The sequence below is a fragment of the Narcine bancroftii genome, chromosome 9 (assembly GCF_036971445.1).
Source record: "Narcine bancroftii isolate sNarBan1 chromosome 9, sNarBan1.hap1, whole genome shotgun sequence".
NCBI classification, from domain to species: domain Eukaryota; kingdom Metazoa; phylum Chordata; class Chondrichthyes; order Torpediniformes; family Narcinidae; genus Narcine; species Narcine bancroftii.
Window position 1 is genome coordinate 93418096 of NC_091477.1, and position 27280 is coordinate 93445375.

At 40.2% G+C, this 27280-nt stretch overlaps 1 protein-coding gene and 1 long non-coding RNA gene across 4 annotated transcripts in view; one reads left to right on the plus strand and one right to left on the minus strand.

The window, feature by feature from the left end:
- Nucleotides 1–26896, plus strand: part of LOC138742449 (uncharacterized) — a 44741-nt gene extending 17845 nt beyond the window's left edge. For 2 of the 3 annotated variants that reach the window (XR_011344188.1, XR_011344187.1), the window contains exons 3-4: nucleotides 12457–12554; nucleotides 25799–26896. This is a non-coding gene — a long non-coding RNA (uncharacterized lncRNA). Of the gene's footprint in view, nucleotides 1–8867; nucleotides 8915–12456; nucleotides 12555–25798 lie in introns of all 3 variants that reach the window. The other variant, XR_011344189.1, reaches the window with a different exon arrangement.
- LOC138742448 (transient receptor potential cation channel subfamily V member 6-like) overlaps nucleotides 23256–27280 on the minus strand; it is a 31526-nt gene continuing 27501 nt past the window's right edge. Inside the window, exons 12-14 of the mRNA XM_069896865.1 lie at nucleotides 25784–26052; nucleotides 24497–24606; nucleotides 23256–24415 (exon numbers count right to left, since the gene is read on the minus strand). Of these exons, the coding sequence (XP_069752966.1) occupies nucleotides 24259–24415; nucleotides 24497–24606; nucleotides 25784–26052 (536 nt within the window). The 3' untranslated portion in view covers nucleotides 23256–24258. The remainder of the gene's footprint in view (nucleotides 24416–24496; nucleotides 24607–25783; nucleotides 26053–27280) is intronic.

Sequence of the window (27280 nt, forward strand, 5' to 3'; positions counted from 1 at the left end):
AAGGACATTTTAAAGGAATTGAACGTGGGAAATTTGATAGAATAAAGAAATACTAACTTTCTTCTGGAAGGCAGGTTATCATCCAAAGTACAGGTGTTAGGTACTTGGAAAATGAAGAAGAGTAGGCAGGGGTCAAGGAGAACATTATTTATACAATGACTTGCAACGATCCAGAATATACTTCTTGAATATGAGCTGAAAGCAGACATAATGTTATTATTTTTTAAAAAAGAACAAAATGGCATGGAATGGGATTAATTTTGTTTCGCTCTCCTCTACGATGGAAATCCTTGAATTACTAGTCTAATGCTTTGGAGCGCGAGTGCAGCAAATATTATTATCACATTATTGCATTGTGCCCTGTAGTTAGCATTTGCCCTACCTTCTCTGCAACTTAAAACCAATTTATTTTTGTAATTCCAATAAAGGGTTTTCAAAATGAAAGGTTAACTATTTGACTTTCCACTCGTGCTGTCTGATTTTTTTTTATTCTTTCATGCTTCTATCATCCCAATAATTTGACAAAGTATTTTTTAAAAGTGGTATTTTTTACAAGCCTAATTATAGAAATAATGTTTAACATTTTAATGCAATGTGTGGGTAGCGCCTACTCTATCGCAATAGCCCATGTGAATTCCAACTCTGAATCCAGGGGTGAGTGGTTCACAGTGAATCAATCATATTAAGGCCCTTCCTCCATGTTATCTTTAATCCCAGCAGAGTGTGGAGGAGGACACGTTACCTGCAGCCAGAGGATTACCGTACTTCTATAAAGTGCAAGCTTCTCCTGGAATAACTTTTAAAGTAGTATTCACAGTGACCTTATTTACTTACCTCTTTTCTCATGTTGCTGGTTTCAAATGGATGTATCATCACCAAATACAACTTTGTTTCTGAAAGCAGATTTTAAACTTCAGCAGATAGTCTGTTTCCAAAATAAAGACTGTGAGTCTTCAATGGAAAAAAGTCATTTGGACAGTAATATTTTCCATATATTTTATTAATAGCTGTGTTTAAGTGGTAAAGGTAAGTACCGGTTTGATTCAGAGCTGTCTATTGTATTCTAAACTATATTATCCCAAAAACTAGATATCAATTTTCAGCATTGTTTAGGAGAACACCATTAGCATTTGTCGATACTTACGAGTCGATCCTTCTTGATATGATCGATGCGCAGTCCCAGATCTGGTTTACATTTTACATCTTACTTTTACTATAATTTCACTGCATCTGTAGCACATTTATGGTATTAATACTACATGTCTTATTCAATGTAAAAAATACTACACCTATTGATTCTAAGTGAGATAGGTCCTGCAATTATAATCTGTATGGATATTTTATTTCTGTTTTGCAAGAATACTTAAGATGCTTTTCCTTTCTCCCTTAAAGACCTGGAGGAAGTCCAGAGTTTAGATATGGAACACATCTACACAAGATTGTTTTTGGAAGGAAGACCTCTATCAATCTTCTAACTTTCTGCTTCTTGAAAGAACAGACCCATTATACCATTAGTTCCAGTAACTTCATTTTGATTAAGTTCTTTATTGGTAGGGGCTTTTAATGAGACCAAGTGAATCAGAAGCTTAAACAAAGGGTTCATTTTGACCCTTCCTTTCAAATGTTTTTTTTAGTCTAATCTGTGACCAATTTGATATTTGTGTCAGCAAGAGTTGTATCACATTACACATCACACAATTTAATTTCACAGATTTATTTTCCATAAAAAGATCAGAAAATTACTTGGAGGTGATGTCAATGGGTCATTTCAGAATGGTTACCAAGGAAGGAAAGAATACTGTGCCCAAGATTTCCTCTGTGAAGCTCAGGATTTGTGTCCCTGTTTCTGCAATAACCTATATTTACATTAGAAGACCATTTTTATCTGCAGAACAACGGTAGACATTGTTTAACTCTATTCTCCATTAAAATATAGTCATACAACCATAGAACATTTCAGCACAGAAAACAGGCCTTTCAGCCCTTCTAGTCTGTTGAACTGCCTATCCCACTGTCTTGCACCCAGTCCATATTCTTCTATATCCCTCGCATCCATGTTCTGCCCAAATTTTTCCTAAATGTTAAAATTGAGCCCACATTCACCACTTCAGCTGGCAGATCTTAGCCCCCTGGTCTACTCACATTACAACTATTACTGTGTGCCTCAGTATGACAATAACACCATCTACACATTTGCCAACAATACCACAGTTGTGGGTTGTATAAAAAAAAGACAATGAGTCAGCAGACAGGAGGGAGATTGAAGACTTGGCTGAATGGTGCACCAACAACAACATTGCACTCAGTGCCATAAAACCACGGAGCTGATTGTTGACTTCAGGAAGGGAAAACCAGAGGTATATGATCCTGTGATTATTGGGGATCTGAGGTGGTGAGGGTGTGCAAATTTAAGTTCTTGGGAGTCACTATTTCGGAGGATCTTTCCCTGGACCCAACACACAAATGGCGTCATGAAGAAAGCACATCATTGCATCTACTTCCTCAGGAATTTGTGGATGTTAGGGTATGACAAGCCCTGGCAAATTTCTACAGATGTGTGGTGGACAGTGCACTAACCACTGCATCACGGGGCCACCAATGCCCTGAGCATAAAGCCCTCCAAAAGGTAGTGGACGCAGCCTAGGATATCACAGGCGAAACCCTCCCCACTGTCGAGAATATCTACAGAAAACGATGCCAACAGAGAGCAGCAGGAATTATCAAGAAACCACACTACCCAGATCACATTCAGCTCTTTCTGCTACCATCAAGAAGGATGTATAGGTGCCACAAGACTCACAGCACCAGAATAGCTGTTACCAGAATAGCTGCTACCCCTCCTGCACTTTATTAATTGCACAGATGATTTGTTTACATTTTTAAAATCTGTTTGCATTTCTTTATTTGTTTCCATGTGTATTATGGATTGCCAATAAGTGGTAATTCTGTCTTGCACACAAGAAAAAGAATCTCAGGGTTGTATGTGATGTCATGTATGTACTCTGACAATAAATCTGAAAACTAAAATCTGAGATTATTCCACACTCCTACCATTCTCTGTTTGCAGAAATTCCCCTTAATGTTCTCCCTAAACTTTTCCTGTTTCATCCTTAATCCATGTACTCTGGTTTGTAACTCACCTAACCTCACTGGAAAAAGCCTACTTGCATTTACTCCATCTATGCCCATTATAATTTTATATACCTCTATCAAATCTCCCCTCATTCTACTATGCTCCAGGGAATAAATTTAGTGTTTAACCTTTCCATGTAAGTCAATTCCTCAAGTCCTAGCAACATCCTAGTAAATCTCTGCAGTCTTTCTTGCAGGTAGATGATCAAATTTGTACACCATACACCAAATATGGTCTCACCAAAGTCATATACAACTTTACCATAACATCTCAACTCCTATGCACAATGCCTTGATTTATGAAGGCCAAAGTGCTAAATACTCTCTTCCTTCAATCCTCATGAATATTACCAACAACAACTTTATGCCTTTAATGTATTAAACTATCCCAAGACATTTCCCAGGAGAGTTTTCAAGTTAGATTTGGTTCTGATGCACAGAAGGACAGGTTGGGATACATATTGGCACGAGTCCTAAATTGAGTATAAGGTGGAGATGTAAGGGACTCAGGTTTTTATAATAACTGTCAGCATTTTGTTTTCTAGTTTTTTTTTTGCTTGAGCATTAATCTAGAATCTCTAATGCTGCAGATGTTCACATTAAAACAAGGTAAAAACACACAGAAATTCTGGAGGAACTCAGCTCGTCAGAATCAGGATTTATTATCATAAACAGGTCATGAAATTTGGTGTTTTGCAGTGCAAACATACATATTATAACCATCTTATGACAGTAGCATAAAAAATAAAATAATAATAACAATAATATTGCACGAAAAGTAAGGCCGTGTCTTTGGTTTATTGATTATTCAGAAATCTGATGGCAGCAGGGAAGAAGCTGTCCTTGTGCCATTGAGTGGTAGTCTTAAGGCGCCTGTACCTTTTTCCCAGTGGTAGCAGGGTGAAGAGGGGGTCTTTGAGGATAGAGGCTGCTTTTTTTAAGACACCACCTCTTGTAGATGCCCTCCAAAGGCAGCTACGAAGGTTTGTTTATGGAAATCCCCACCTCAGGATTGTTCAATGTATCACATTTAAGAAGCAACCAGTGGCAAGACATCCTCAATAAGGTGATGATGAGATCACTGACATGACTGAAATCCTTACTTGCTCCAGCCAAACAGATAAAGAAAAACTATGATAATAAACTAATTGAATTAAATTAAAAGAGACAATACCAGTAAATAGAAGGATAACAAATAATCACAGTAAAACTACAGACAGCACTTTTATGATGTTGGAGCAGTCTGTGATTAGTGTTCCAAGAAGACGTTCAAGAGACTGATAGATCTTGGAAAGATACTGTTCTTGAGCCTCAAAGTGTTGGTTTATAGGCCCAAAGGTCAAATTTAGAGGAGTTTGTGTCCAATCTTCAGGCAATGCCTCATATGGATGTTTGCAATGGATAGGAGGTCAGAACCTGTGATGTAAAGGTAAAGGGTAAAGGCTTAGAAACAATGAATGATTGCTGACCCCACGAGAACACGTATGGGTTTCTTTGGATGCTGGACCCTGCATGATAGAGTCTGTATCACCATCAATTAGAATTGCTCATGTCATTACTGTGCTGACAAGTTCTCTCCTATTTCCTCTCTTCGTATATGCCAGAAGATTGGACAAATAAGTCAGATGACAGCAAAGTTTAATCATCCTCATTCTTTCAAATACAGTCCTTGAGTGTATCAATGTCTCTAAAATATATGGCACCTTTATGTTCCCTCTTCCATTCCTCATGAAACCAGACCTCTGATACAGTACTAGATTTTAAAAAACCCATTCCTGAAATAGAACATGGAGCATTACAGCACAGTACAGGCCCTTTGGCCCACAATTTTGTGCTGACCTATACATATACATGTTATGTCTGCATTCACAAGTAGCTTAGAAGTACATTTTCATGGTTGCACAATAACTACAACAATGTGAAAGTGAGTAGGAGCTGGGGTGAGGGGCACCTATTGTGATGGAAGTTTAAAACATTTGCTGTTAGGATAGTATTAAGAACCTTCAGCTCATTGTGAGGCACTGGACGTTTTTTTAAAACCCCATGATGATACAACCACTACTACAAGTCATTAAGTGATTTCCTGCTCCTATTTGTTTACCTGCCAACCCTTGACTGTTGTGAACTTGAAGCTCATTCATGATGTAAGAATTGTGTGAAATCCATGAACCCAATTTCAGCATTTATGTCCTCAAACAGGTCCTGAATACTAAGGCCAGACTCTAAAATTGGAAGAGTGTTTGATAAATGTACACAAATTAGTACAATTTTCACGTGCATTTAGGAATCACAAACAATGATCAATTTCTTCAGTTTTGAAATTCTTCAAGAAAATTGTGCAGTACTTTTTGCACAATTGATGAAGTCGAAGAAATGTAACTAAAACTTAAGAAACAGTTAAGGTAACTTACATGCTAAATATAGGTCCATGTTAGTTAAGGCAAAGACTGCCACCTAGCTAACACTGTGAATAGGATTTAATTTGGATCTTTATAGAAATTCAACAAAATATGCACGTGGGCAAGGCAAGAGGTTGATGAAACTGATCCAGACAGGAATTGTGCACAACACAGAAAAAACAAACAAGGTGACCTTGAGGTACTTCTGCTTGTTAGAGTTATAATGTCAATTCTATGGGATTCCATCATGTTTCAAGAGAAGACTCTACCATCAGCATTGATAAGACCCTGCAGATAGCCTTTCAAATTTGAATGGTACTGAAACAATTCCCACAGTTCATTTTCATGTGAATTGTAGTAACAGGCCCAAAACTGTCTTAAAGAGAAAGCCTGCACAAATTCTGGTACCTTGGAAGATGAGAAAGGGAGATTGACATTGAGTAATGAAGAAATGGCCGAGGCATTAAACAAATATTTTGTGTCAGTCTTCACTGTGGAAGACACGTCTAGTATGCCAAAGGGATGTGAAGGGAGGTGAGGGCCTTGATAAAATAATTGTTACAAAAGAGATAGTGATGATCAAACTAATGGGATTGAAAGCAGACAAATCCCCTGGTCCTGATGGGATGCATCCCAGGGTACTGAAAGAAATGGCGGGAGTTATAGTTGATGCGTTGGTAGTCATTTACCAGAATTCTCTGGATCCTGGGCAGGCCCAAGCAGATTGGAAGACAGGAAATGTCATGCCATATTTTAAAAAGGGATGAAGGCAGAAGATGGGTAACTATCAGCCAGTTAGCTTAACGTCTGAAGTTGGGAAAATGCTTGAAGCTGTCATTAAGGATGAAATAGCGAGACATTTAGAATGAAGGGGTTCCATCAGGCAGATGCAGCATGGATTCAGAAAGGATATTTCTTGTTTCTCCAACTTGCTGGAGGTCCTTGAGGATATAATGGATGTGGTTGATAGTGGGGAACAAATTGATGTTGTGTATTTGGATTTCCAGAAGGCGTTTGATAAGGTGCCACACAAGAGACTTATCAAAAAGATACAGATGAATGGAATCAGGGGAAGTATATTGGCATGGTTAACTGACAGAAGGCAGCGAGTCGGATAAATGGGTGTTTTTCTGATTGGCAGACAGTGGTAAGTGGGTGCCGCAGGGGTCTGTGCTGAGCCCGCAGCTGTTCACCATTTACACTGATGACTTGGAAGAGGGGACAGAGTGTAGTGTAGCCAAGTTTGTGGATGATACTAAACTGAGTAGAACAGCAAATTGTACAGAGAGTGTGGAGAAGCTGCAGAAGGATGTAGTTAAGTTAGGTGAGTGGGCAAAGGTCTGGCAGATAGAGTGCAACATTAGTAAATGCGAGGTCATCCACTTTGGTAAGAAAAATAAAAGAGCAGATGATTATTTAAATGGTGACAAAATGCACTATGCTGTAGTGCATAAGGCCTTGGGAGTGCTTGTGCATGAATCACAAAAAGTTGGGTTGCAGGTACAACTGGTTATTAAGTAGGCAAATGGAATGTTGGCCTTCATCGCTAGAGGAATTGAATTCAAGAGCAGGGAGGTCATGATGTAACTATACAAGATACTGGTGAGATGCATCTGGAATACTGTGTGCAGTTCTGGTCTCCATACTTGAGGAAGGATATACTGGCCTTGGAGACAGTCCAGAGGAGGTTCACAAGGTTAATTCCGGAGATGAGGGGGTTGACCTACAAGGAGAGACTAAATTAGAACCAGAACTAGGCGATACAGCCTCAAGATTCAAGGGAGTAGATTTAAGATGGAGAAGAGAAAAAACTGTTTTTCCCATAGAGCAGTGAACCTGTGGAATTCTCTACCCAGGGAAGCTGTTGAGGCTACTTCATTAAACATAATTCAGGTTGAAGTAGGTAGATTTTTATATAAAAATGGATATGGGCAAAAGGCAGGTAGGTGGAGTTGAGTCAATGATAAGGTCACCCATGATCTTATTGAATGGCGGAATAGGCTCGACAAGCCGGATGGCCAACTCCTGCTCCTGTTTCTTTTGTTCTTATGTACCTTTTGAAAGAAGCAACATCGTAGAATTCCATCCTCTTTTTCCTGTCCTTTGCACCTCAGTAAAGGGGATCAAGATTCACGTTTCCTTTATTGTCATGTAATAACAACAGTGCAATATTACACGGAATTTGCTTTTGTCTGGTGTAAGGCAGACAGATTTGCCATTGGCAGAAATTGCCTGAAACGCCTCTTAAAGTCAAAGAAAGAGAAGCAAAAGAGAGTTCCCCCCAGAGTCTCTGAGTGTTTGTAGATTTGCCTCCAGCATCATGGACAATAAAAAAACAGGGGTCCAAGATATTCTATCATTCAGTCCTTTTACATTTTAAGAAGTTGCAAGCATAGCTTAACAGATAAATAAGTAATTAAAGTAAAAATATGCACTTTTAAAAACTATTAGTTAAATTTTATTTTACAAAGAGAGTGATTGATATCTGAAAAGCAGGAGAGAGGGTGGAATCAGACACAGCTACTGCATTTAAGAGACACTTAGGCCCTTAAATGAGCATGGGATTGAGGAAATTTCTCCCCATGCAGGAAAAGGGGATTAGTTCAGGAGTGTAAAAATGAGGCATGGATGATGTGGGCTGAATAACTTATTTCTGCATTGAACATCTCCATGACTCAGAGATCTAAAATGTGGGATATTCATGACATCCCTCAGTAACACTAATTTTACATAACTTTGAAGGTGTGGCAATGAGATTGCCAATGGGCTGCAGGGAGATTATTTACCATCACCAGCAGAACTCGGATAAAGAGAGACAGAAGCGTGAGCCACTGCAGCTGCAGAATTGCCTGTCTGGCCTCAGTTTTACTATCAACAGAACTGCTGTAAATACTGCACTGTTTTATTCTCTTGACTTTTTATTATGACACAAATAGAAAAGGCTGTGTAGTATTTACCATAACTGAGCCGTTGAAGAATTATCTGCCCAAAATATTTCACTAATGATCAAAATTCGGTGTGAGTTTTCTCTGAATTAAGACATTTGTGGCAAGTGCAATGTGGAACAGGAACATGCCCTCGGCCTCCCTTTAGGAATCATTAACATATGGGCGTCTGCTCATGTTTTTCCCTGATAATATTAAAAGTTTGCACTGGGTGCACCTAAACAAGGCATATTTAAATTCATTTAATGAATATTGTCTTGGAAATTGGAAATAATAATGCAGCATTCAAAATATATATTCGTGAGCTAATTTATTTAGCCAATACAAATTATAACAAAAATGTCTTAGGGTCATTAATTCAAAATATTGATCTCTGGTTTCCTCCCAATAGATCCAGCATTTTCTGTTTTCGGTTATAATAAAGGTCGAATTAACAGGGTAAGGAGGGGTTTTTGGATGTATGGATGCTGGGTTTGTCATTGTGACAAGAAAAAGATTGAAAGTTTTTTATTATAGTCAGAAAAGTGTATAAATCCTTTCCTCTAAATGTGTGGCTCACCGCCTGTGAGACTACATAAGATGTTTTTGGGGGGAAGGGATATGTACATCTCATCTGTACATCTCAAAGAGAAATGATGAGCAGGTTTCACTTGTTGAAGCTTTCACAAAAATGCTAGAGACATCAAGTCACGCAGCATTCTTTATATAAAGATTCATAACCAATGATCGGGCTGAGCCCCTCATCAAGGTATGAGCAATAAGCAGGCAGGCACCTGAATAAAATAGTGGGAGGGGGCAGGGGGAGGAACAATAGGTGGATATGGGAGGAAGGGCATGAGAAAAAATATGATGTGATGAGGGAGGGGATAGATCTCTGAATGGAGAGGGAAGGGGATGGAGAGATGGAGGAATGGAGACAGGGATGGGGAAGAGAGGGAGACAGGAGAGTGAAGAGTGGAGAAACTGGAGATGTCGATGTTAATGTTAATGCCCACATGTAATACTGAGTGTAACTCCTCCAATTTATGGGTACCCTCTGCATGGCAGAGCATGAAACCATGGGAGTTGGTGCAGAATTGAAGTGGGAGTCCTTTGCCATTGCTGTGGACAGAGCTCAACGAAATGATATCCCACTCTGCGTCCAGTCTCTCTGATGTAGAGAGGGCCACAAAGGGAGCAACAGATGCATTAATTAACCCGCAGATTCATGTTTGGGATTCCAAATGGTAGTGAGGGAGGAGGTGTGGGCGCAAGTGTAACACTTCCTGCAATCACAGGAATAGGTACCAAGGTTGCAATTTCAACATCTAATTACAACACCTAATATTCCGCCTGGCCACTGGATGGCATTAATATCGGCTTCTCTAGTTTCCATTAGGCCCCTCATTCAGAGAGCTATCCCCTTTCCCCTATCACCTCAGCTTTTTCTCTACTGCTCTCCCAGCCATGTCCACCTATGACCTCTTGTCTGTGGGCCTGTGCTCCTGTCATTGCCCCTTCCTCCACCATTTTAATCAGGCACCATGGTAAACCACTGTTGTGTATAATTGTCTGGCCAGGCACATCTATTGGCTGATTGTACCTGTGGCCCCTCCCCACAGGCTCCTGTATAAATGTGGCTGCTCCACAGCTCCTTCCTCAGTGCAGGACAGTCAAGCAGTATGGATGTGCTGTTGTTCTTAAGTGAATAAAAGCCTATTGATATCTCAACAACAGTCTTTCGAGTAATTGATGATGCATCAGGCATCTACCTGATTTTTGCTAATACCTTGATGAAGGACTCAGGCCCAAAATGTAGGCTATGCATCTTTATCTTTGCGGCATAAAGAATGCTGCCTGATTTGGTGAGTTTGTCCAGCATTTTGTGCAAACTACAATCACAGCATTTGCAGAATTACTTGTTTAACTTCTTTTGCTGAAATATTCTTTACTGAACTGTTGGAAGAAGATCTAGATACAAGCAAGTACTGAAGCCCTTCTCATTATCCATTATGCCCCTCACTGTCCTGAAGGTACTTTTCCAAAGTGTTGCTTTGCTCATCGAAAAGAAGTTGCTAAAAGCATTCAGGCATGAAAACCGCTGCCAGGATATTTAATCTGTCAGGGTTCTGGTGGCAGTATGGAGATGATTGAAGCATAGTAGCAAATGTAACATATGCTATGGGCCCTGCATTTTAAAGGGCCCCTACCTTTATGACTACTATAAATTATGAACTTAAACACTTTTGTTCTGATCTTTGTGCACATAGATAAAGTTAGCAATTTTAGCCTGTTATCACCTTTATTCAGGGTTATGAACACAGACTGTGGGTGTGTTGTATCTCACAGCCGCTGCAAGCTGCACAGTTTGCAAATAATCCTCATCTCAGGCCCTCAGTCAATTGGCTGGTTTCGTTCATTTACATGTTGGCGGAGCTGAGTGCTGCAGATAGCAATGAGATATTGGATGTAATTATACTTCTGGAAGTGCAAAACATAAAAAGAAAAAGAAAGAAGAGACCAACTAGCGATATCAAAAGCATGTAAGTTGATAGAATATCTTGATGTTCATGGTGATGGTGCTGCAATGACTGAAGCTGGAAATATAGGAACAACTAGTACCAGTGCAGCAGAAGGCATACAGCAACAGCCTGCATCCATTGAATGTGAAAGAACAAATTCTCTAATGAGAATGGTGGCTGGCCAAATAATGTAGGTGATTGTGATCGTAAATATTGGATCGCCACGGGAAGAGATGAATGTCAACAGGCTAATAGTGACTTCTTTTCATCAATGTAATTGTATGACAATGAAAAGAAACCTTGGCACTGCCTGCAGATTCATTTCACACATGTTCATATACTTCCTGTTATTTTTCCTAGCAATGGAATTGCAACTAAACATCGCAGAATAATGACAAAATCAGAAGTCTCTTCAGCTTTCACAGTGTCCAAAATGTTGACAACCACAAGTCAATAAGGCCTTTGACATACAGCCCAGTATTTTGTCTGAGAGTTAAGGACCTCCTTAACGTTACTGATAATATCTTCTTCCCAATTTAGACTGTACCATATGACTGTGGTTCTTTAGGATATGGAAAACAGCAAAGTTCCCTATAATATTTGAGGGTTTTATTTGTTGAGCTTTCCTTTCATGACCTAAGCTCTTATCATTTAAGTTGGACAGTTTGTAAGTTTTCCTCAAACACGTTGATCTCAATAATATCTAATTTTAATTTCAAAAGCTGTAATAAAACTGGAGAACAATTTTTTTCCTGAAAATAAAATTGGGGATTATTCAAGCTAAATACAAAGATGATTTCAGATTTGCTGTTTCATGTAAAAATCTGGAGAAACATTAAATTAACTTTTATTGAATTGAGCATGTTTAATCACATAATTATGGCATTAGTTCAACTGACCTAAAAATGTTTTACTACTGATTTTTGTTTGTACTCAGCATCTGATGCCTCTCATGTCAGTGTCTTTACAGCAATAGTTGGCTAATATTGATGGATTCCAGTTGCCCTGATACCTCTTTTCCATGGTCACAATGCTCTGGTGAAACCTTTCACCATGTTCATCACTGACTGCACCAAGGTCAGCAGGGAAGAAGTCCAAGTGCAAATGCAGAAAATATTGCTCTTCATGGTTCATAATCACAAAAATAGGTTATATCTAAAAAACGGTACCTGTAGGAAATTTTTAAGGTGATTTTTGTGATCAGCAGCCCAAAATCCATAAAAATAGAACCAAAAGTGTTCAAGAAGCAAGATGTTTGCTGTCCAGTATAATCATTCAAATTAATCATGGGATTCAAAGAAGCAATGTCGATCTGACCACATTGCAGGTGTTTTTGATGCACTTCCATATGTGGTGGTATGGGCTTTCAATAGCCTTAAAAATGAACAGCTTATCCTGAGGGTTACATAAATATTTTTTCCTTTTGATTCATAAAATGTCTGATGCTATATTTTGTTCTTTTCATGCATCCCTTTGCAGATTTTATGGCTGAGATTCCTCTCCACTGGGATTTAGGATTTCAGCTGTTTCACCATTTACATCCGAAGCCTTGTTTATCAGTGGACATGTTTTTAGAGGTAGCTATCTCCCACATATTGTGTCTCACTCAAAGCATTGATGTCAATGTGTAAGTATCTGTTTGCGCAGCTGATAGCAAAGCAAGTGCAGAGGTCAATGGAGCAGGTAAATGTTGCAGCAATTTACTTCAGGTAATCACATACAAATGCATGTTCACACACACACACACACACACACACACACACACACACAGAGAGAAAAATAATGCTTGAAGATTAAGACGTTGACACCAATGCAAAGACCATGGTCTTCAAGCAGCAATGATCAATGCCCTCCAAAATGCTTCTGTGACATTCGGGACTTCAAACCTCTGGGGAAATTCCACTAATGTTGTCTCTGTAAAATCCTCAAAATTCTTTGGAAGTATAAGTGGGAAAAAATCAGTGCCCTCTTCTAGACCAAAACCCAACTCCAGAAATCCCAATTACACTCAGTTAACTCTGGTTGATGGACCATGGTAATAGACTACATCATTTGCATAGGTGGCAACAAGCTCCAAAACCTGATGTTCAAAGACTCTTTAAAAAGATGCACCGTCTCCACTGATTTGTGGGAATCCCTGGCCCTTGACTGCTCAGAATGGAGCAGACTCTTTACAATGGCACATTCATCAGAGGAAGCCAATATAAAAAGTGGAAAGAGTGCACTACCTTCCAAACCTCGCATGCGACCCTGTATCTCCTGCTTCTCCTGGGCAGAATCCCTCACTGGCCTTATCAGCTTGCTCAAAACTCATGGAACTACAGTGCAAGCAAGTCATCCTCCACTCCGAGGCTCTGCCTAAGAATGAGGGAGAAATAAATATGGTAAAATACAAAAGTCTGTAGACGCTGTGATTTTAGTAAAAACACAACAATTACATGAAGAAGGGTTTAGGCCCAAAACGTTCATTATACATCTTTACTGCCTATGCACACTGCAGGAGCTGCTGAGTTCCTCCAGCATTTTTGTGTTTTTATAAGAAATACTGTAGACGTTAAACCTATATGCAAGGCATACAGGTGGAAAGTTGTTTCTTGAATAACTTTGATTATTTGTTGTTGATGCACCATCAATTACTCAAAAAACTATGGTAGAGAAACCAATGGGCTTTTATTCACTTAAGAACACAAGCACATCCATACTGTTCGACTGTCCTACACTGAGCTGCAGGGGCTGTAGAACATTCACCTTCATATAGGAGTCTTTAGGGAGGGGCCACAAGTACAACCGGCCAATAGCTATGCCTGACCAGACAATTATACATAACAATGGTTTACCACATTCACCCTTTATTTTTAAAAATAGTCCAGCGGGGTGAAGTGGAACTTGCAAGGTTACAATTCAAAGTCACAAATTCAGCATTTCAGATGGTCTGGTCATTTGCTGGGACTGTCGTAGCACCAGTTGTGGCTGCAGTGCTGTGGCAAGGTCCTGGATGGTTTCAGATGCCTGTACATAACCATCAGTGTTCTGCTGGTGGGTAGGCACCAATGAGTCCGGAGTAATCTCTCTTGGGACAGAGGCAGGATTCTAGGGGTCAGATGCATTGTGTGTGTTCCACATGAGTGGAGTGTGGGGGGAACAGCTGTGGTCTCCAGGGCCCCAGAGGGAGTCGTCCCTGACAGAGATGGTGTCTTTGTGCTCATCAGGGTATGCCACGTAGGCATATTGAGGGTTGGCATGGAAGAGATGGACCTTTTCGACCAGAGGATCAGACATACGGATCCTCACAGGCTTCCCGAGTAGGATAGGCCCTGGGTAGTGTGGTTCCAGTCACAGATTTTCTGGGTAAGAAAATCATATGTTCATGAGGTGTGGCATTTGTGGCCATACATAGCAGGGACATGATAGAGTGGAGTGCCTCTGCCTCTTGCCAGATTGGGAGATTGGAAGGCCCTTAGACTGCAAGGCTAGGAGGAGGGCCTTCCAAACTGCAGTGTTCTCCCTCTCCACTTGCCCATTACCCCAAGGATTTAACTCGTGGTCCTGCTTCTGGCAATGCCTCTGGCCAAGAGGTACTGGCGCAGCTCATCACTCATAAAAGATGGCCCCCCAGTCACTGTGGATACAACTGAGAGGCCAAACCGAGTGAAAGGCTGTGCAGGGCCTTGATGACTGTGGCAGCAGTCATGTCAAAGCAGGGGATGGCAAATGGAAAACCGGAGTATTCATTGATGATGTTCAGAAAATAGAATTTGTGGTTAATGGAGGGCAGGGGTCCTTTAAAATCAGTACATCCAAACTGTTCAGTTGTCCTGCACTGAGCTGCAGGGGGCTGTGAAACAGTCACCTTTATACCTTTGTTGGTTGGGGAGGCCACAGGTACAGCCAGTCAATAGGTGTGCTTGACAAATGTGGTGATATGTTTCCTCCATTGTAGATAGTTATCATTGTCGGTTGTGTATATGGAGCTGGCCCATCCACAGATGACTCATACCCTATGACTCCTCCCCAGTGGTCCTGGGCCATAAAGGTCGAGCCATCTTTCCTATCCTGGGATTTGGACCAGCAAGGTTCTTCTGTGTATTAAAGCCTATCGTTTCTTTAGCTTGTCTCTGTGGTTATTGGTAGTGTCGTACAACAAGACAATCATATATAACAATGATTTTCCACAGTTGAACAGTATTTCTAACCTCTGTCTCCAATGCAAGAACCAGCTCTATTCTCCCAACTAAAAGATAGCAGAATGTAAAAGGGCCAGAGGATAAATGGAGTAGATATATATACATATATAGGAATTTTACTCTCATTTACATTGCAATGGGTTTCTGAGACTGATCATCTTCAGTTATGTGTTTAATAAAGACATCACTTTCAAGAATGCAGGAGCAATTGAAGTATTAGCCAAATTAAATTATGTTTCTGGAATCATCTCAGACTCACCTCTGAGACCAAGAATAAGCTCATGAAATAATCTGTCAGGGTAGCCATTTCAGATGCACTACATAGGATGGAATTAAACAAGAAAGTCTGTAGACGTGTGATTGTAGTTTAAACAAAAATGCTGCAGAAACTCAGCCAGTCATGGAGTGTTCTTTATGTGGCAAAAATAAAGTAAGGCGGAATGTTGTTTCAGAAATTAGACTGTGGTTATTCTCAATGTGTATAACACATGTCGGACAGAAGCAGGAGCGAGCAGTAAGTTGTCATCTGTCAAATTCACAATGTCTCTGATCTTCCTCTGTCATTGATTTTTTATTTGCAATTTACATCACGTTCTGATTTCTAACCCCATTTATCTTGAAGTGGATGTTGCAAAACCTCCTCTCACTATCTCCTTATTGGAACAACGTTATGAAAGGTGCTGGAACTTATTAAATCTCTTAGATGTCTGAAAAGTGATCTTTGTAGTGAAAAAATCCAATACTGAGTTATTTTCTGATTGAGGATTGGTTCTGTATAATTAACATTAATATTCTCCATACACTCTGTCTTGGCTCCTTCCTACTCCTCAGGACCTGCTCTACAATATCTTTACAACACAACTTTACATGATACTGTGATCAAATGAGGTTGGACCTTTTGTGTTGAATCTAGGGGCTTAAAATGGAAAGTGCTTCTCTCAAGGTGAACAAGAAATAAATAACCATATATAAGTATATTTACATTTGATCGTTTTTAGAAAATATATTTGACTTAATATGCTTCCAAACTATAACAATTTAAAAGAAGTTTAGTATTTAAATCAAAGGAACAGCTAGTTTCAGGTAAACAGAAAAATACAATCTTTATTCCATGTTAAAAGTACATCAGATATTTGATACGAAGCCAAATCTAATCACAAACATTCCTGGTTTTATTACTCTATTATACCATATGAGATCAGCATATCATTTGCTCACAACAGTTAAGATTGATTACACACCATTAAACATGAATGTAATTAAAACATGCACATTAATGACCAACAATGAGCAGAAAACAGATTTTATTAAGTGCTGGCATCTTTCTAACAATGTGAAAGATTATCCAAGCATTGCCATCACAAAAGAGCATTAAATAATATCTGGACAACATTATTCTAGGAACCTCAACCATTTCAATTTTCAGGCTTATTTGATCTCTGTTAATTTATGGACTACCTTAAAACTCTCACACTAAGCCAAATATATTCCCCAAAGAGTTTAGACTGGACATTCTTAATATGCTGAGAGTAGTAAAGCTTAAAGTAGGCAGGAACTTAAAATGGTAAAGCAATGGAGACAGACCCACTGATAAACAATTGCTTCTGAATTTAACCCTATCAATTTGAAAGAATTAGGATGGTCATTTAAATATGTTAAACACACAGCTAGAATGACTAACTGATGGTTTTGAATGTGACTCCTGGCATACATGTTTCTTGAATTTTTTAAAATTCTCTGGTGAAACCATAGTGGAAACAGAGGTATATGAGATGAGGCTTTGCAATGAGCAGATTAATTTCTTTACATTGTAAAAGTTCTTTTTTTTTTCTTTATAAGACCGGAGAATATTTTAATCATATAGCCTTGTACTGTATAATTTCAGCATGTGTGAATTTGAACAGTATTTACTGCAATTAGCAAGCAATTGCAAAAACTTCAAAATGGCTGCACCTCATGCTGGAATGCTGTAAAGATGAAAAAAAACATGTACAATAACAGGAGGCTCATGGACAGCAGCAAGTTGCTTATTACATCCAAGAGAAAGGCTCATTGCAGAGGTTCCGCTTGATAGGATATACCCAGTGTTACGAGCCCAGAGGAACCCAAAACCGAGCAGCAATAGGTATTCGCCAAGACAAATGGTTACTTAAACAAAAGTTGCTTTTAATTATCTTTAAACATGAAACAGAATCACACTTTAACTTATCATTATTGGCTTAACTAACCTAACTTAACCCCCTTCTAGTTCAAAAAAGTTATTTGGATCACAGTCCAATCTCACTTCTCATTCTTCCAAGTTCACTGGTTGCAGTCAATTCTTATACTGTGCACAGAATTTAACATTTATAAAATTCACCAGGCTTTGGTGCTTGAAAGGTAAATGGTTACCACTCAGGAAAGTTCTTGTCAGTTTTCAGAGAGAGATTTGTTGTTCCAGGACACCCACAACTGATTTACTTCCATCAGCCACTTCAGTGTCTTGCTGATGAAACTTGCCCCTCAGGGTTCTCCAGATGATAACCTCTTTCTTTCAGGTCACCACAGAGTGCCTTTCAGTTTCTCTTATTCCAAGTGAAATATTAGACAGCTCGTCCTCTCCTCTTACATGAACCACAAGGGCTTTGACCAGTCTGAACTGGCACTCACAACCTTTCTTCCAAATGGGGTTTTCCACAAGCTTGCCAGCTTGTCCTGCTCCAGTCCCAGTTCCTGCTGCTGACTGTAAAACTATAGAACTGATCTCTATCTCTGTCTCTCTCTCTCTCTCTCTGTGAGTCAAAGCCTGTTTGACTCTCTCTGCTTGCAAAACAACATGACCCTCCTAGAACAAGTTCCACTCCAGACAAACTGTGGCTCCAACAAGTTCTTTCATCTTTTGCCTTTTTGTAAACAACAATCAATTAGTGAAGTCTCTTGGGCACTCTCCAATGCTTCTGCAAAGGTTCTGGGGCTAACATGTCTAGCATTAGCAGAGCTCCAGTATTTTATAGAAGATCTGTTTGAAAGTGTTTGTATGTGACCTACACTAACAAACCTGCCCCAATTTATCTCCCAAAAACACATCTATATTCTGTCACACCAGCACACAGAGTATGCAGGGAGTGGCTCAGCTTTAGGACATGTTGGGATATCAGAAGGATTAGGCTATCACAGCAGGTGCTGGCAGAGCTTTGTAGCGTCCTTGATGAAGACCCATTGTGCATTAGACCTGGTGGCCAGGTTCTGATAACGACAATTAAACCTTCACGATGCTGGGATTATTCCAGGGCTCTACCAGAAACAAGTGGAAAATTTTGTAGTCAACCATTCAGGAATCTACCTGGCTTATTGGCTGGAAAATGGAAGATTATAAACCGCACAGATGCAACAACACACGGTTTTTATACTAGCCTGGACTATTCTGTTATTCAGAGAACATTAGATTCCATTAAATTTCATCTCACTCGTAACCACAGTAAGATTTAGGAGACTCCAGACCAATGATCCATAGCAGTACCATAACCAGTTCCACCAGAAATAGAGTCAAAGAATCATGTAGCGTAGAAACAGGCTCATAAGCCCATCTTGTTCATTCTGATCATTAAATAGGTTAAATAGCTATCTATAGGTGAACAAACAAACTACCAGAAAGCAGAAAAAAACATGTTTCATAGAGTGTAAACACTCTTGGAAAGCATTGCAGTGTGCATTATCTTGTGCTGGTCAATAGTGCACATCATTATGCTGGAACACACAAGCTGGGAAGCAGGAAGAGGATTTTGTGAGAGCCTCAGCATCCTGCAATATTACCGATTTGTCGAATCCAGGAACATGAACCTCCACCAGTGGGATATATCTTCTGCTAAGTTGCCATCAGCCCAATATAGTATGAAACTGGATGGAGATGGGTGGAAAGGTATAAGGTTCAGGTAGCCTTTGGCAATATGTCCAGATGAAATTTATTTGTATCCTCCTTTGCCACAAACCAATCTTACATCCCTTATCCAATGTCCCTGCAAGGAGTTAGTTTACAGTTCCAAACATCTTTCAAAAAGCAGAACTACTTCAGACCAGATAGAAATGTCTTTTGTTAAAGAATATAAACAATGGAAATCTGAAACTCCTCCATTGTCTAAAGTACCTATGTTAACAAAGTTGTCCAAATACAAAACTTTCCCCTTCCTTTAACTCCACTGCTCTTCATGCTCTTCATTTTGGAGTGCACACCCCACATATTAAAGTCCACTCTATCTTAACTGTGGCGGGGATAACTTGTCCCTTGGGACATTGGACAACATAAAGAGTTCTGACTGAGAAATGGGTTAGGAATCAAGATGCATTGATCATGTCCCCATCTCCATCCATGTAAACACTTCCACATTTCACTTCCAACAATGAGTGCTGAATACTTTATTGCAAGACAGTATGACAATGGGCATTGAAGACTAGGATATCCTAAACAAAAAAGGCTACATAATATTCCAGCCCATGTTGAATATCTCTGGAAAGTCAGATGTAAACAATCCAGTGATCATTGGGGGATCAGAGGTGGAGAGGGTGAACAAATTTAAGTTCCTGGGAGTCACTATCTCGGAGGATTTTTCCTGGACACAACACATTAATAGCATCGTGAAGAAAGCACATCAGTGCTACTATTCTCTCAGAAGTTTGCAGAGGTTTGGTATGACACCAGAAATCCTGGTAAATTCTACAGATGTATGGTGGAAAGTGTGCTAACCAGCTGCACGGTTGGGTATGGGGACACCAATTTCCCTAAGTGTAAATCTCTCCAAAATGTGGTGGAAATGGCCCCGGACAACACAGGCAAAACCGTCCCCACCAATGAAAACATCTACAGGGAGCACTGCTGTCGGAAAGCAGCAACAATCATCAAAGATCCACACCACCCAGCACACACAGCTCTGTATTCACTGCTGCCATTAGGAAAGAGATATTGGTGTCACAAGACTCGCACCACCAGGTTCAGGCACAGCTGCTACCCCTCCACCATCAGAATCCTCAACAACAAACTCAATCAGAGACTCATTTAAGGACTCTTACCTGTGCACTTTATTTTACAAAGAATTCTCTCTGCATTGCACAGTTAGTTTGTTTATATTCGTTATATGTTTACAGTTCTTCGTTTACATGCATATGTTGAGTACAATTTTTTTTGCACTACCAATAAGTGGTATTAGTGATTCTTCCTCGCCCACAGGAAAAAGCATCTCAGGGTGTATGTAATGTCATATGTGTACTCTGACAATAAATCTGAAATCTGAATATCAGTCCATAATTACTTAACTCTTGCAAATGGTCCATATAGGTAAGTAGTTTTTTTTTTAATTGGGGAAAGGCATTATGTCAAACTTCTTTTTTTCTTTGGCTTGGCTTCGCGGACGAAGATTTATGGAGGGGGTAAAAAGTCCACGTCAGCTGCAGGCTCGTTTGTGGCTGACAAGTCCGATGCGGGACAGGCAGACACGATTGCAGCGGTTGCAAGGGAAAATTGGTTGGTTGGGGTTGGGTGTTGGGTTTTTCCTCCTTTGTCTTTTGTCAGTGAGGTGGGCTCTGCGGTCTTCTTCAAAGGAGGTTGCTGCCCGCCAAACTGTGAGGCGCCAAGATGCACGGTTTGAGGCGTTATCAGCCCACTGGCGGTGGTCAATGTGGCAGGCACCAAGAGATTTCTTTAGGCAGTCCTTGTACCTTTTCTTTGGTGCACCTCTGTCACGGTGGCCAGTGGAGAGCTCGCCATATAACACGATCTTGGGAAGGCGATGGTCCTCCATTCTGGAGACGTGACCCATCCAGCGCAGCTGGATCTTCAGCAGCGTGGACTCGATGCTGTCGACCTCTGCCATCTCGAGTACTTCGACGTTAGGGGTGTAAGCGCTCCAATGGATGTTGAGGATGGAGCGGAGACAACGCTGGTGGAAGCGTTCTAGGAGCCGTAGGTGGTGCCGGTAGAGGACCCATGATTCGGAGCCGAACAGGAGTGTGGGTATGACAACGGCTCTGTATACGCTTATCTTTGTGAGGTTTTTCAGTTGGTTGTTTTTCCAGACTCTTTTGTGTAGTCTTCCAAAGGCGCTATTTGCCTTGGCGAGTCTGTTGTCTATCTCATTGTCGATCCTTGCATCTGATGAAATGGTGCAGCCGAGATAGGTAAACTGGTTGACCGTTTTGAGTTTTGTGTGCCCGATGGAGATGTGGGGGGGCTGGTAGTCATGGTGGGGAGCTGGCTGATGGAGGACCTCAGTTTTCTTCAGGCTGACTTCCAGGCCAAACATTTTGGCAGTTTCCGCAAAGCAGGACGTCAAGCGCTGATGAGGTGGCTCTGAATGGGCAACTAAAGCGGCATCATCTGCAAAGAGTAGTTCACGGACAAGTTTCTCTTGTTTCTTGGTGTGAGCTTGCAGGCGCCTCAGATTGAAGAGACTGCCATCCGTGCGGTACCGGATGTAAACAGCGTCTTCATTGTTGGGGTCTTTCATGGCTTGGTTCAGCATCATGCTGAAGAAGATTGAAAAGAGGGTTGGTGCGAGAACACAGCCTTGCTTCACGCCATTGTTAATGGAGAAGGGTTCAGAGAGCTCATTGCTGTATCTGACCCGACCTTGTTGGTTTTCGTGCAGTTGGATAATCATGTTGAGGAACTTTGGGGGACATCCGATGCGCTCTAGTATTTGCCAAAGCCCTTTCCTGCTCACGGTGTCCCCCAAAGTTCCTCAACATGATTATCCAACTGCACGAAAACCAACAAGGTTGGGTCAGATACAGCAATGAGCTCTCTGAACCCTTCTCTATGCCCACCATTTTCTCCTACCCAATTGTGATGTGTGTGTGGTGCTACCACTGTGTATATATATGTATGTATGTACTTTATGGGCTGGCCTGCCCCCTGGACCTGTGACTCCTCCCTCCCAGATATCCCCAGAAAGGTTGTTGCACTCTAACCCCTCCCTCAGTACCTGCCTTTGATCTGGGTCAGCAACATGCAAGCTGTGCTGACACTTTTAAGGTGATTAAAGCTGATTAATCACAATTCAATTCCCTGACTGATTATGGTTGATTGGTACAGTGTGATTCACAGAGTGCAAACTACCTGTTAACGGACACCATCAAAGTGCATATTTCGGAGCTACTGAAAGATAGGCTGGAGTCCTATGACACAGTGCACTCAGGGTGATTGGCCTCCTCTGTAGTCAAAAAACAGTCTCCTCCTGCTGAACATCTTGTGCAATGGGTGAAGGATCTAATTATACCCTTACTCTCCAACTGGAGACTATTTACTCAGAATTGACTCAAATTTCTCAGGACAGTCTTCCAGATTCAGGATTCATGATTATTTTATTGTCATGTAATAAAACAGAAAATATGATATTATACAAATTTCCTTTGGTCTACCTTAAGGCAAACAAATATTTGCTATCAGCAGAAATTCCTCAGCGTTCATTACAATCAGATAAAGAGAAGCAAAAGAGAGTCCCGCCAGAGTCATTGAGTGTCCTTGGATTAACTTCCAGCACTCCTGCAGCCTCCGTAGCACCTAGACTTAAGTCTAACCATCAGCAGCCCGACCTCTGAAATGATCAGGAAGCCTCCAGCACTCTCAACATCCTCTCTTGTCCTGGTTCCAATACCTGGTACCCTTTCAGTCCATCTCCAACAGTCTGTAACCTGGTGTGAGTCCCTTGACTGCAGTCACCTGTAGTCCATACTCTTCAAGTCACCAGTACCTCAAGCCACCTGTGTGTTGTTCAGCCCCTTGCTGGTCCGCTGCTGCGATCACCACCCCGAAGGTCATCTCTGCTTCTCCTTTTCAAACTGGGCGGGGGTGGGGTGGTGGTGGTGGGGGTCTCCCTGTTTTCTGGTGCCCTGTGCCAGTCCTCTGCTTCCCTGGAATCTACAACCCCTTGTAGCTGGATTATAGGGGCTGCAATCTCGGGCCCAGACACCGTGTTTGCAGGATTTAAAAATAAACACCATCGGCTCCTTTAATGGGCCGCTTAATACCTGTACAGAGCCAACAGCAGTCAGACTGGGTGGTTAGACCCCATCAGGGGAACACCGTGTCTCTACCACCCACCCCCCCCCCCGGCCCCGCTCTCCATGTGTTTGCACCAGAGGCAGCGCAGCTCTGGCAATGCTGCCATTTTTTTTCCATTGCCTGTTTTTCTCTTTTTCTTAATAGACAACTTCAGAAACCATTCAACAGCTTGACAATGTCCCTTTAAAACCAAAGGCTAAGTGAGTCCTGCATATTCTTATCAGAGATAATTGGTCATGAAATAAGTCTATTATGTGATAGGGCTGAGGTAAAACCAGCCCCAATAAATGTGATGCTGAAAAATATCAGCTCATCTCTGTTGACCCAGTTTATTCCAAGAGCATCAGTAGGTGAAAATTCAGTCCTTTGTATCAGTTAAAATATGAATAAAAGAGCAGAGGCAATTTGATATTTGATTATCAATCACAGGTCATCTGCAATAAAAATAGAACTTCTCTAAAATACAATTCTCTACAATACCAGTTCAAAGGCAAACAATGAATGACAGATTTAAATAGATGCATTCAGACAGTAATGCAACATGTGGATTTTAGTAAGTGTTTTCAAACAAGAAACTGGTGTTAAAAAGGAGAGGCCCCCCCAATCTCAGTCCCTGTCCCTTCTTTCATGGACTTAATTTTGGAATTTAAATTTGGACACAAGTTCTGAATTTCCACATTTCTTCTCTTGGAGTGCAAGAAGTGTTGCTGCAGTAATGTTGCCCTTTGAGTTCAAAAGCAATCCCTGATAGTAAATACCTGTCTAATGAAATATTATTTTAAAAGAGCATTTACATTTCTCAGGGTTTAAATGGAAATCATTATTGGCAATTTTAAACACACTTGCAAACATCCTTTTTCTCTCTCATTCTAACAAAGCTATTTAAAGAAAGCTATTGTCATTTGAATGAGTAAAAAGAATTTTAAATGGCTATGTTCATCTATGTTGGTTTACAGTAATAACACCTATATGCTGTCATTTGAAATGTATTGCATATTGCAGGTAACAGAAATGAGAAAGAGCTATTTGGGCTAATTTGTAATGATCCATTGAAGAAAATGAACTCTAAAAGGTCGTAGACTCAGATGAATCTCTCATACTTATGATTTTTGCTAGATTTTTTCGAATTGCATCCCAACCTAGATGATGTGAATATTTCTGTGCATCCAGTGCAGGGACTTGTACCTTTGTCCCAACAGTCTCGCTCAGAATTTCTTCAACTCTGCAATAAAAAAAATAGATAACATTTACATTTGAAATTGAAAATGATCAAGTTAAATGCTGTAGTAGATTTTTGGATTACCCAATATACCACTTGTCATCGTCAAAGCCCAGTGATCTTCCAGGAACTCCAGAACGGATTTTTAGAAATACTGGCACTCTTCGCTCAAGAAGTAGTATTGTAGCTGCAATCTAAAAGAAGTGAATTAGCTATTTAAAATTTGATTCATGGGATGTTTTATTCTATAGCAATTGAAGAAATTATCCATGCTAAATCTGCCAAGCAAATTCTGACATGATTTTTCACAATCATTCATTGTAATGTTCTTTAAGAAAAAAAATAGTGGAAATAATCGTGACTTTATTGCAGCTTTCACTGTTATTAAATTTCACTAATGGTAATTTTAATTCAGGTTCTGTTGTGCATCCATGCACAAATAAACCAGTAAGTTACTGTCCAAAATGTCCAGCTTCCACAAAAGTTGAAGTAACATGTTTCATCATGTTTAAAGTGTATTTTGTGGTCTATTAAGTTATGTTACTTACCCACTCTATATCTACAAAAGTTAAGATTTGTCCATTTCCTTATAATTGGATTGTTAATTAAGTAATGAATCTTAACTACTACCAAATAACATGACTGGCCCCTAAAATTAAACTGCAGGTCCAAAATTTCAGAGATTAATTGGAATTGGAATCTATAAGAAAGAAAAATATTTAGTTTTCTTCCCTCTTTCACTTTCTGGGCAAAATTTTGAATTGAAATGTATATTCCCACTTACTTTTACTTGTTTAGTCTCTATGGTCTGAACTTTTAAATTCCAATGTACTGGGGTAAGAGGGAAGGATGCACTGAATCAGATGACAACATTGCACAACTCTCAGTGACGACTTAACCCTACCACTGCATTACCACATCATCTCCCAAGTGATTGGCATTAGAAAAGCATGGATGCACAACAGAACCTGAGTTTAATTATAATCATTTGTTTGGGAAAAGTTGGGAATAGCGGTGGAAGCATAAAGTTTTGGTTCAATAATGTCTCTCTGGTTGACTGCAGCAATGTGAGGAAGAAGTCAAATGGAAAGACTGTGAAAGACATGGTCAGAGTTAGCTAAGAAAGTCAGCAGGCAGTATTGTGCTGCAGCTCTCCTGTATGTGATTAAGGAAGTGGCTCATTGGGCTAAGATAAGAAGGGAAGGCAAGTCCTGTGATAAATCCAACAGCACTTAATGTATAATCACATTCACAGTCTCATGATTAGTGTAAATTATCCTATTGAATTAGGTCACTTCCCTTGTGGGTCTCTATTCTACTTCTTCAATAATTGTTTTATACAGTTCATCAGCTGAATTTTAAAAAGCTTACTTGTACTTTCCACAGTTCCTCTCTTTCATATGCAATTCTCCAGTATGTGTCATCCATCATTGCGATCAACAGATTTAACAGCAGAAGATACACAAAGATCATGTATAAGACATAGCCAACATATATAATGCTGGGAGTTGGCTTGTCATATGGAACTGGAAGATCAATCAAGCCCATCATTAGCTCAACTGTGGTGTACATGGTCATTGAAAAGTCCCTGAAATACGGATAATTTCTTAAATCCAGAGTCTGAAACATAACATAAAATGCTGCAAAATAAAAGAGGAAAAGAGCCATGAGAGATTTGAGTGTTAGTTGTAAATACTACTGCGTTTTCCACGAGTGAAGAAAATGGTCAAAGTTATTGAAATTGGAAGGTGAGGTGTATCTTCATAAATGGAAATGTCGACTTAAATATGCAATTTAGAGTTATCTACATCATTGACTTCTAAAAATAGAAACAATTCAATAGCCTGGAATTTGCTGTTGTAAAGAAAGAAATCCCATTAGTTCTCTTGGCTATTGCTCTCTGAAACTCCAGTAATTTCAGTTCATTTCCTCTTCTCCATGTGTTTATCACCCTCTCGCCCCTCTGACTATATCCCTCACCCCACTGTTCCCATCTCGCCATTCTCTTCCTGCTCCTGAATCTCTCTGCCCTTCCCCTTTGGCTGCTTCTCTCTATCAATCCTTCCTCCATTCCCTCATCTGGTTCAACCATTCTTTACCCCCTCCTCAGTCCATTGATCTCCTCATGACCACTCCCTCTCTATCTGCATTCCGTCTCGTTTCTCAGACATGAAGTGAAGCCTTGGCCAGAAATGTCAACTGTCCATTTCCCTCCATGGATGCGAACTGAACCAAAGAGTTCCTTCAAGGTTTGTTTTTTGCTCTAAATAAACAGAATCAGCTATCTGATCTTCAAGAATTTATACACAATATTCAATGTAAAATGCTGCTGGAATCGAGATGAAAATGATTTTTTTTTTACATTACATTCACACATAATAACTGTGACCATTGTCCTGGCCCCTAATAATTGTACTGTATGTGTAGATGTTCACGTTTGTTTATTATTATCATGCAACTAGACAAAATGGCATTCTTTGGTCCTTGGTGTAAAAACATTTAAACACAAATAAAGATATTGCACCCATATTTACAAGAAATTTATATGCAGTGCATATATAAAAATAAATAAAAATTGTTAAATAATAGTATATTCTCGGAGGGATTGTATGAGCAGTTCATCAGTCATTCACCAGTCTCACTGTCTGTGAGATGAAGTTGTTTCTCAGCCTGGTGTTATCTGGCTCAGGTACTTCTGTATATCTTTCCCGACAGAGCAGTTGAAAGATGCTGTGTGTGGGATGGGTAGGGGTCCTTAAAGATTTTTGAGCCCTCCAGACCACGTTCTGGTAGATCACATCAATGGAGGCGAGACAGACCCCAATGATCCTCTCTGCTGTTCTTATGATTCTATGGATTAACCTTTGA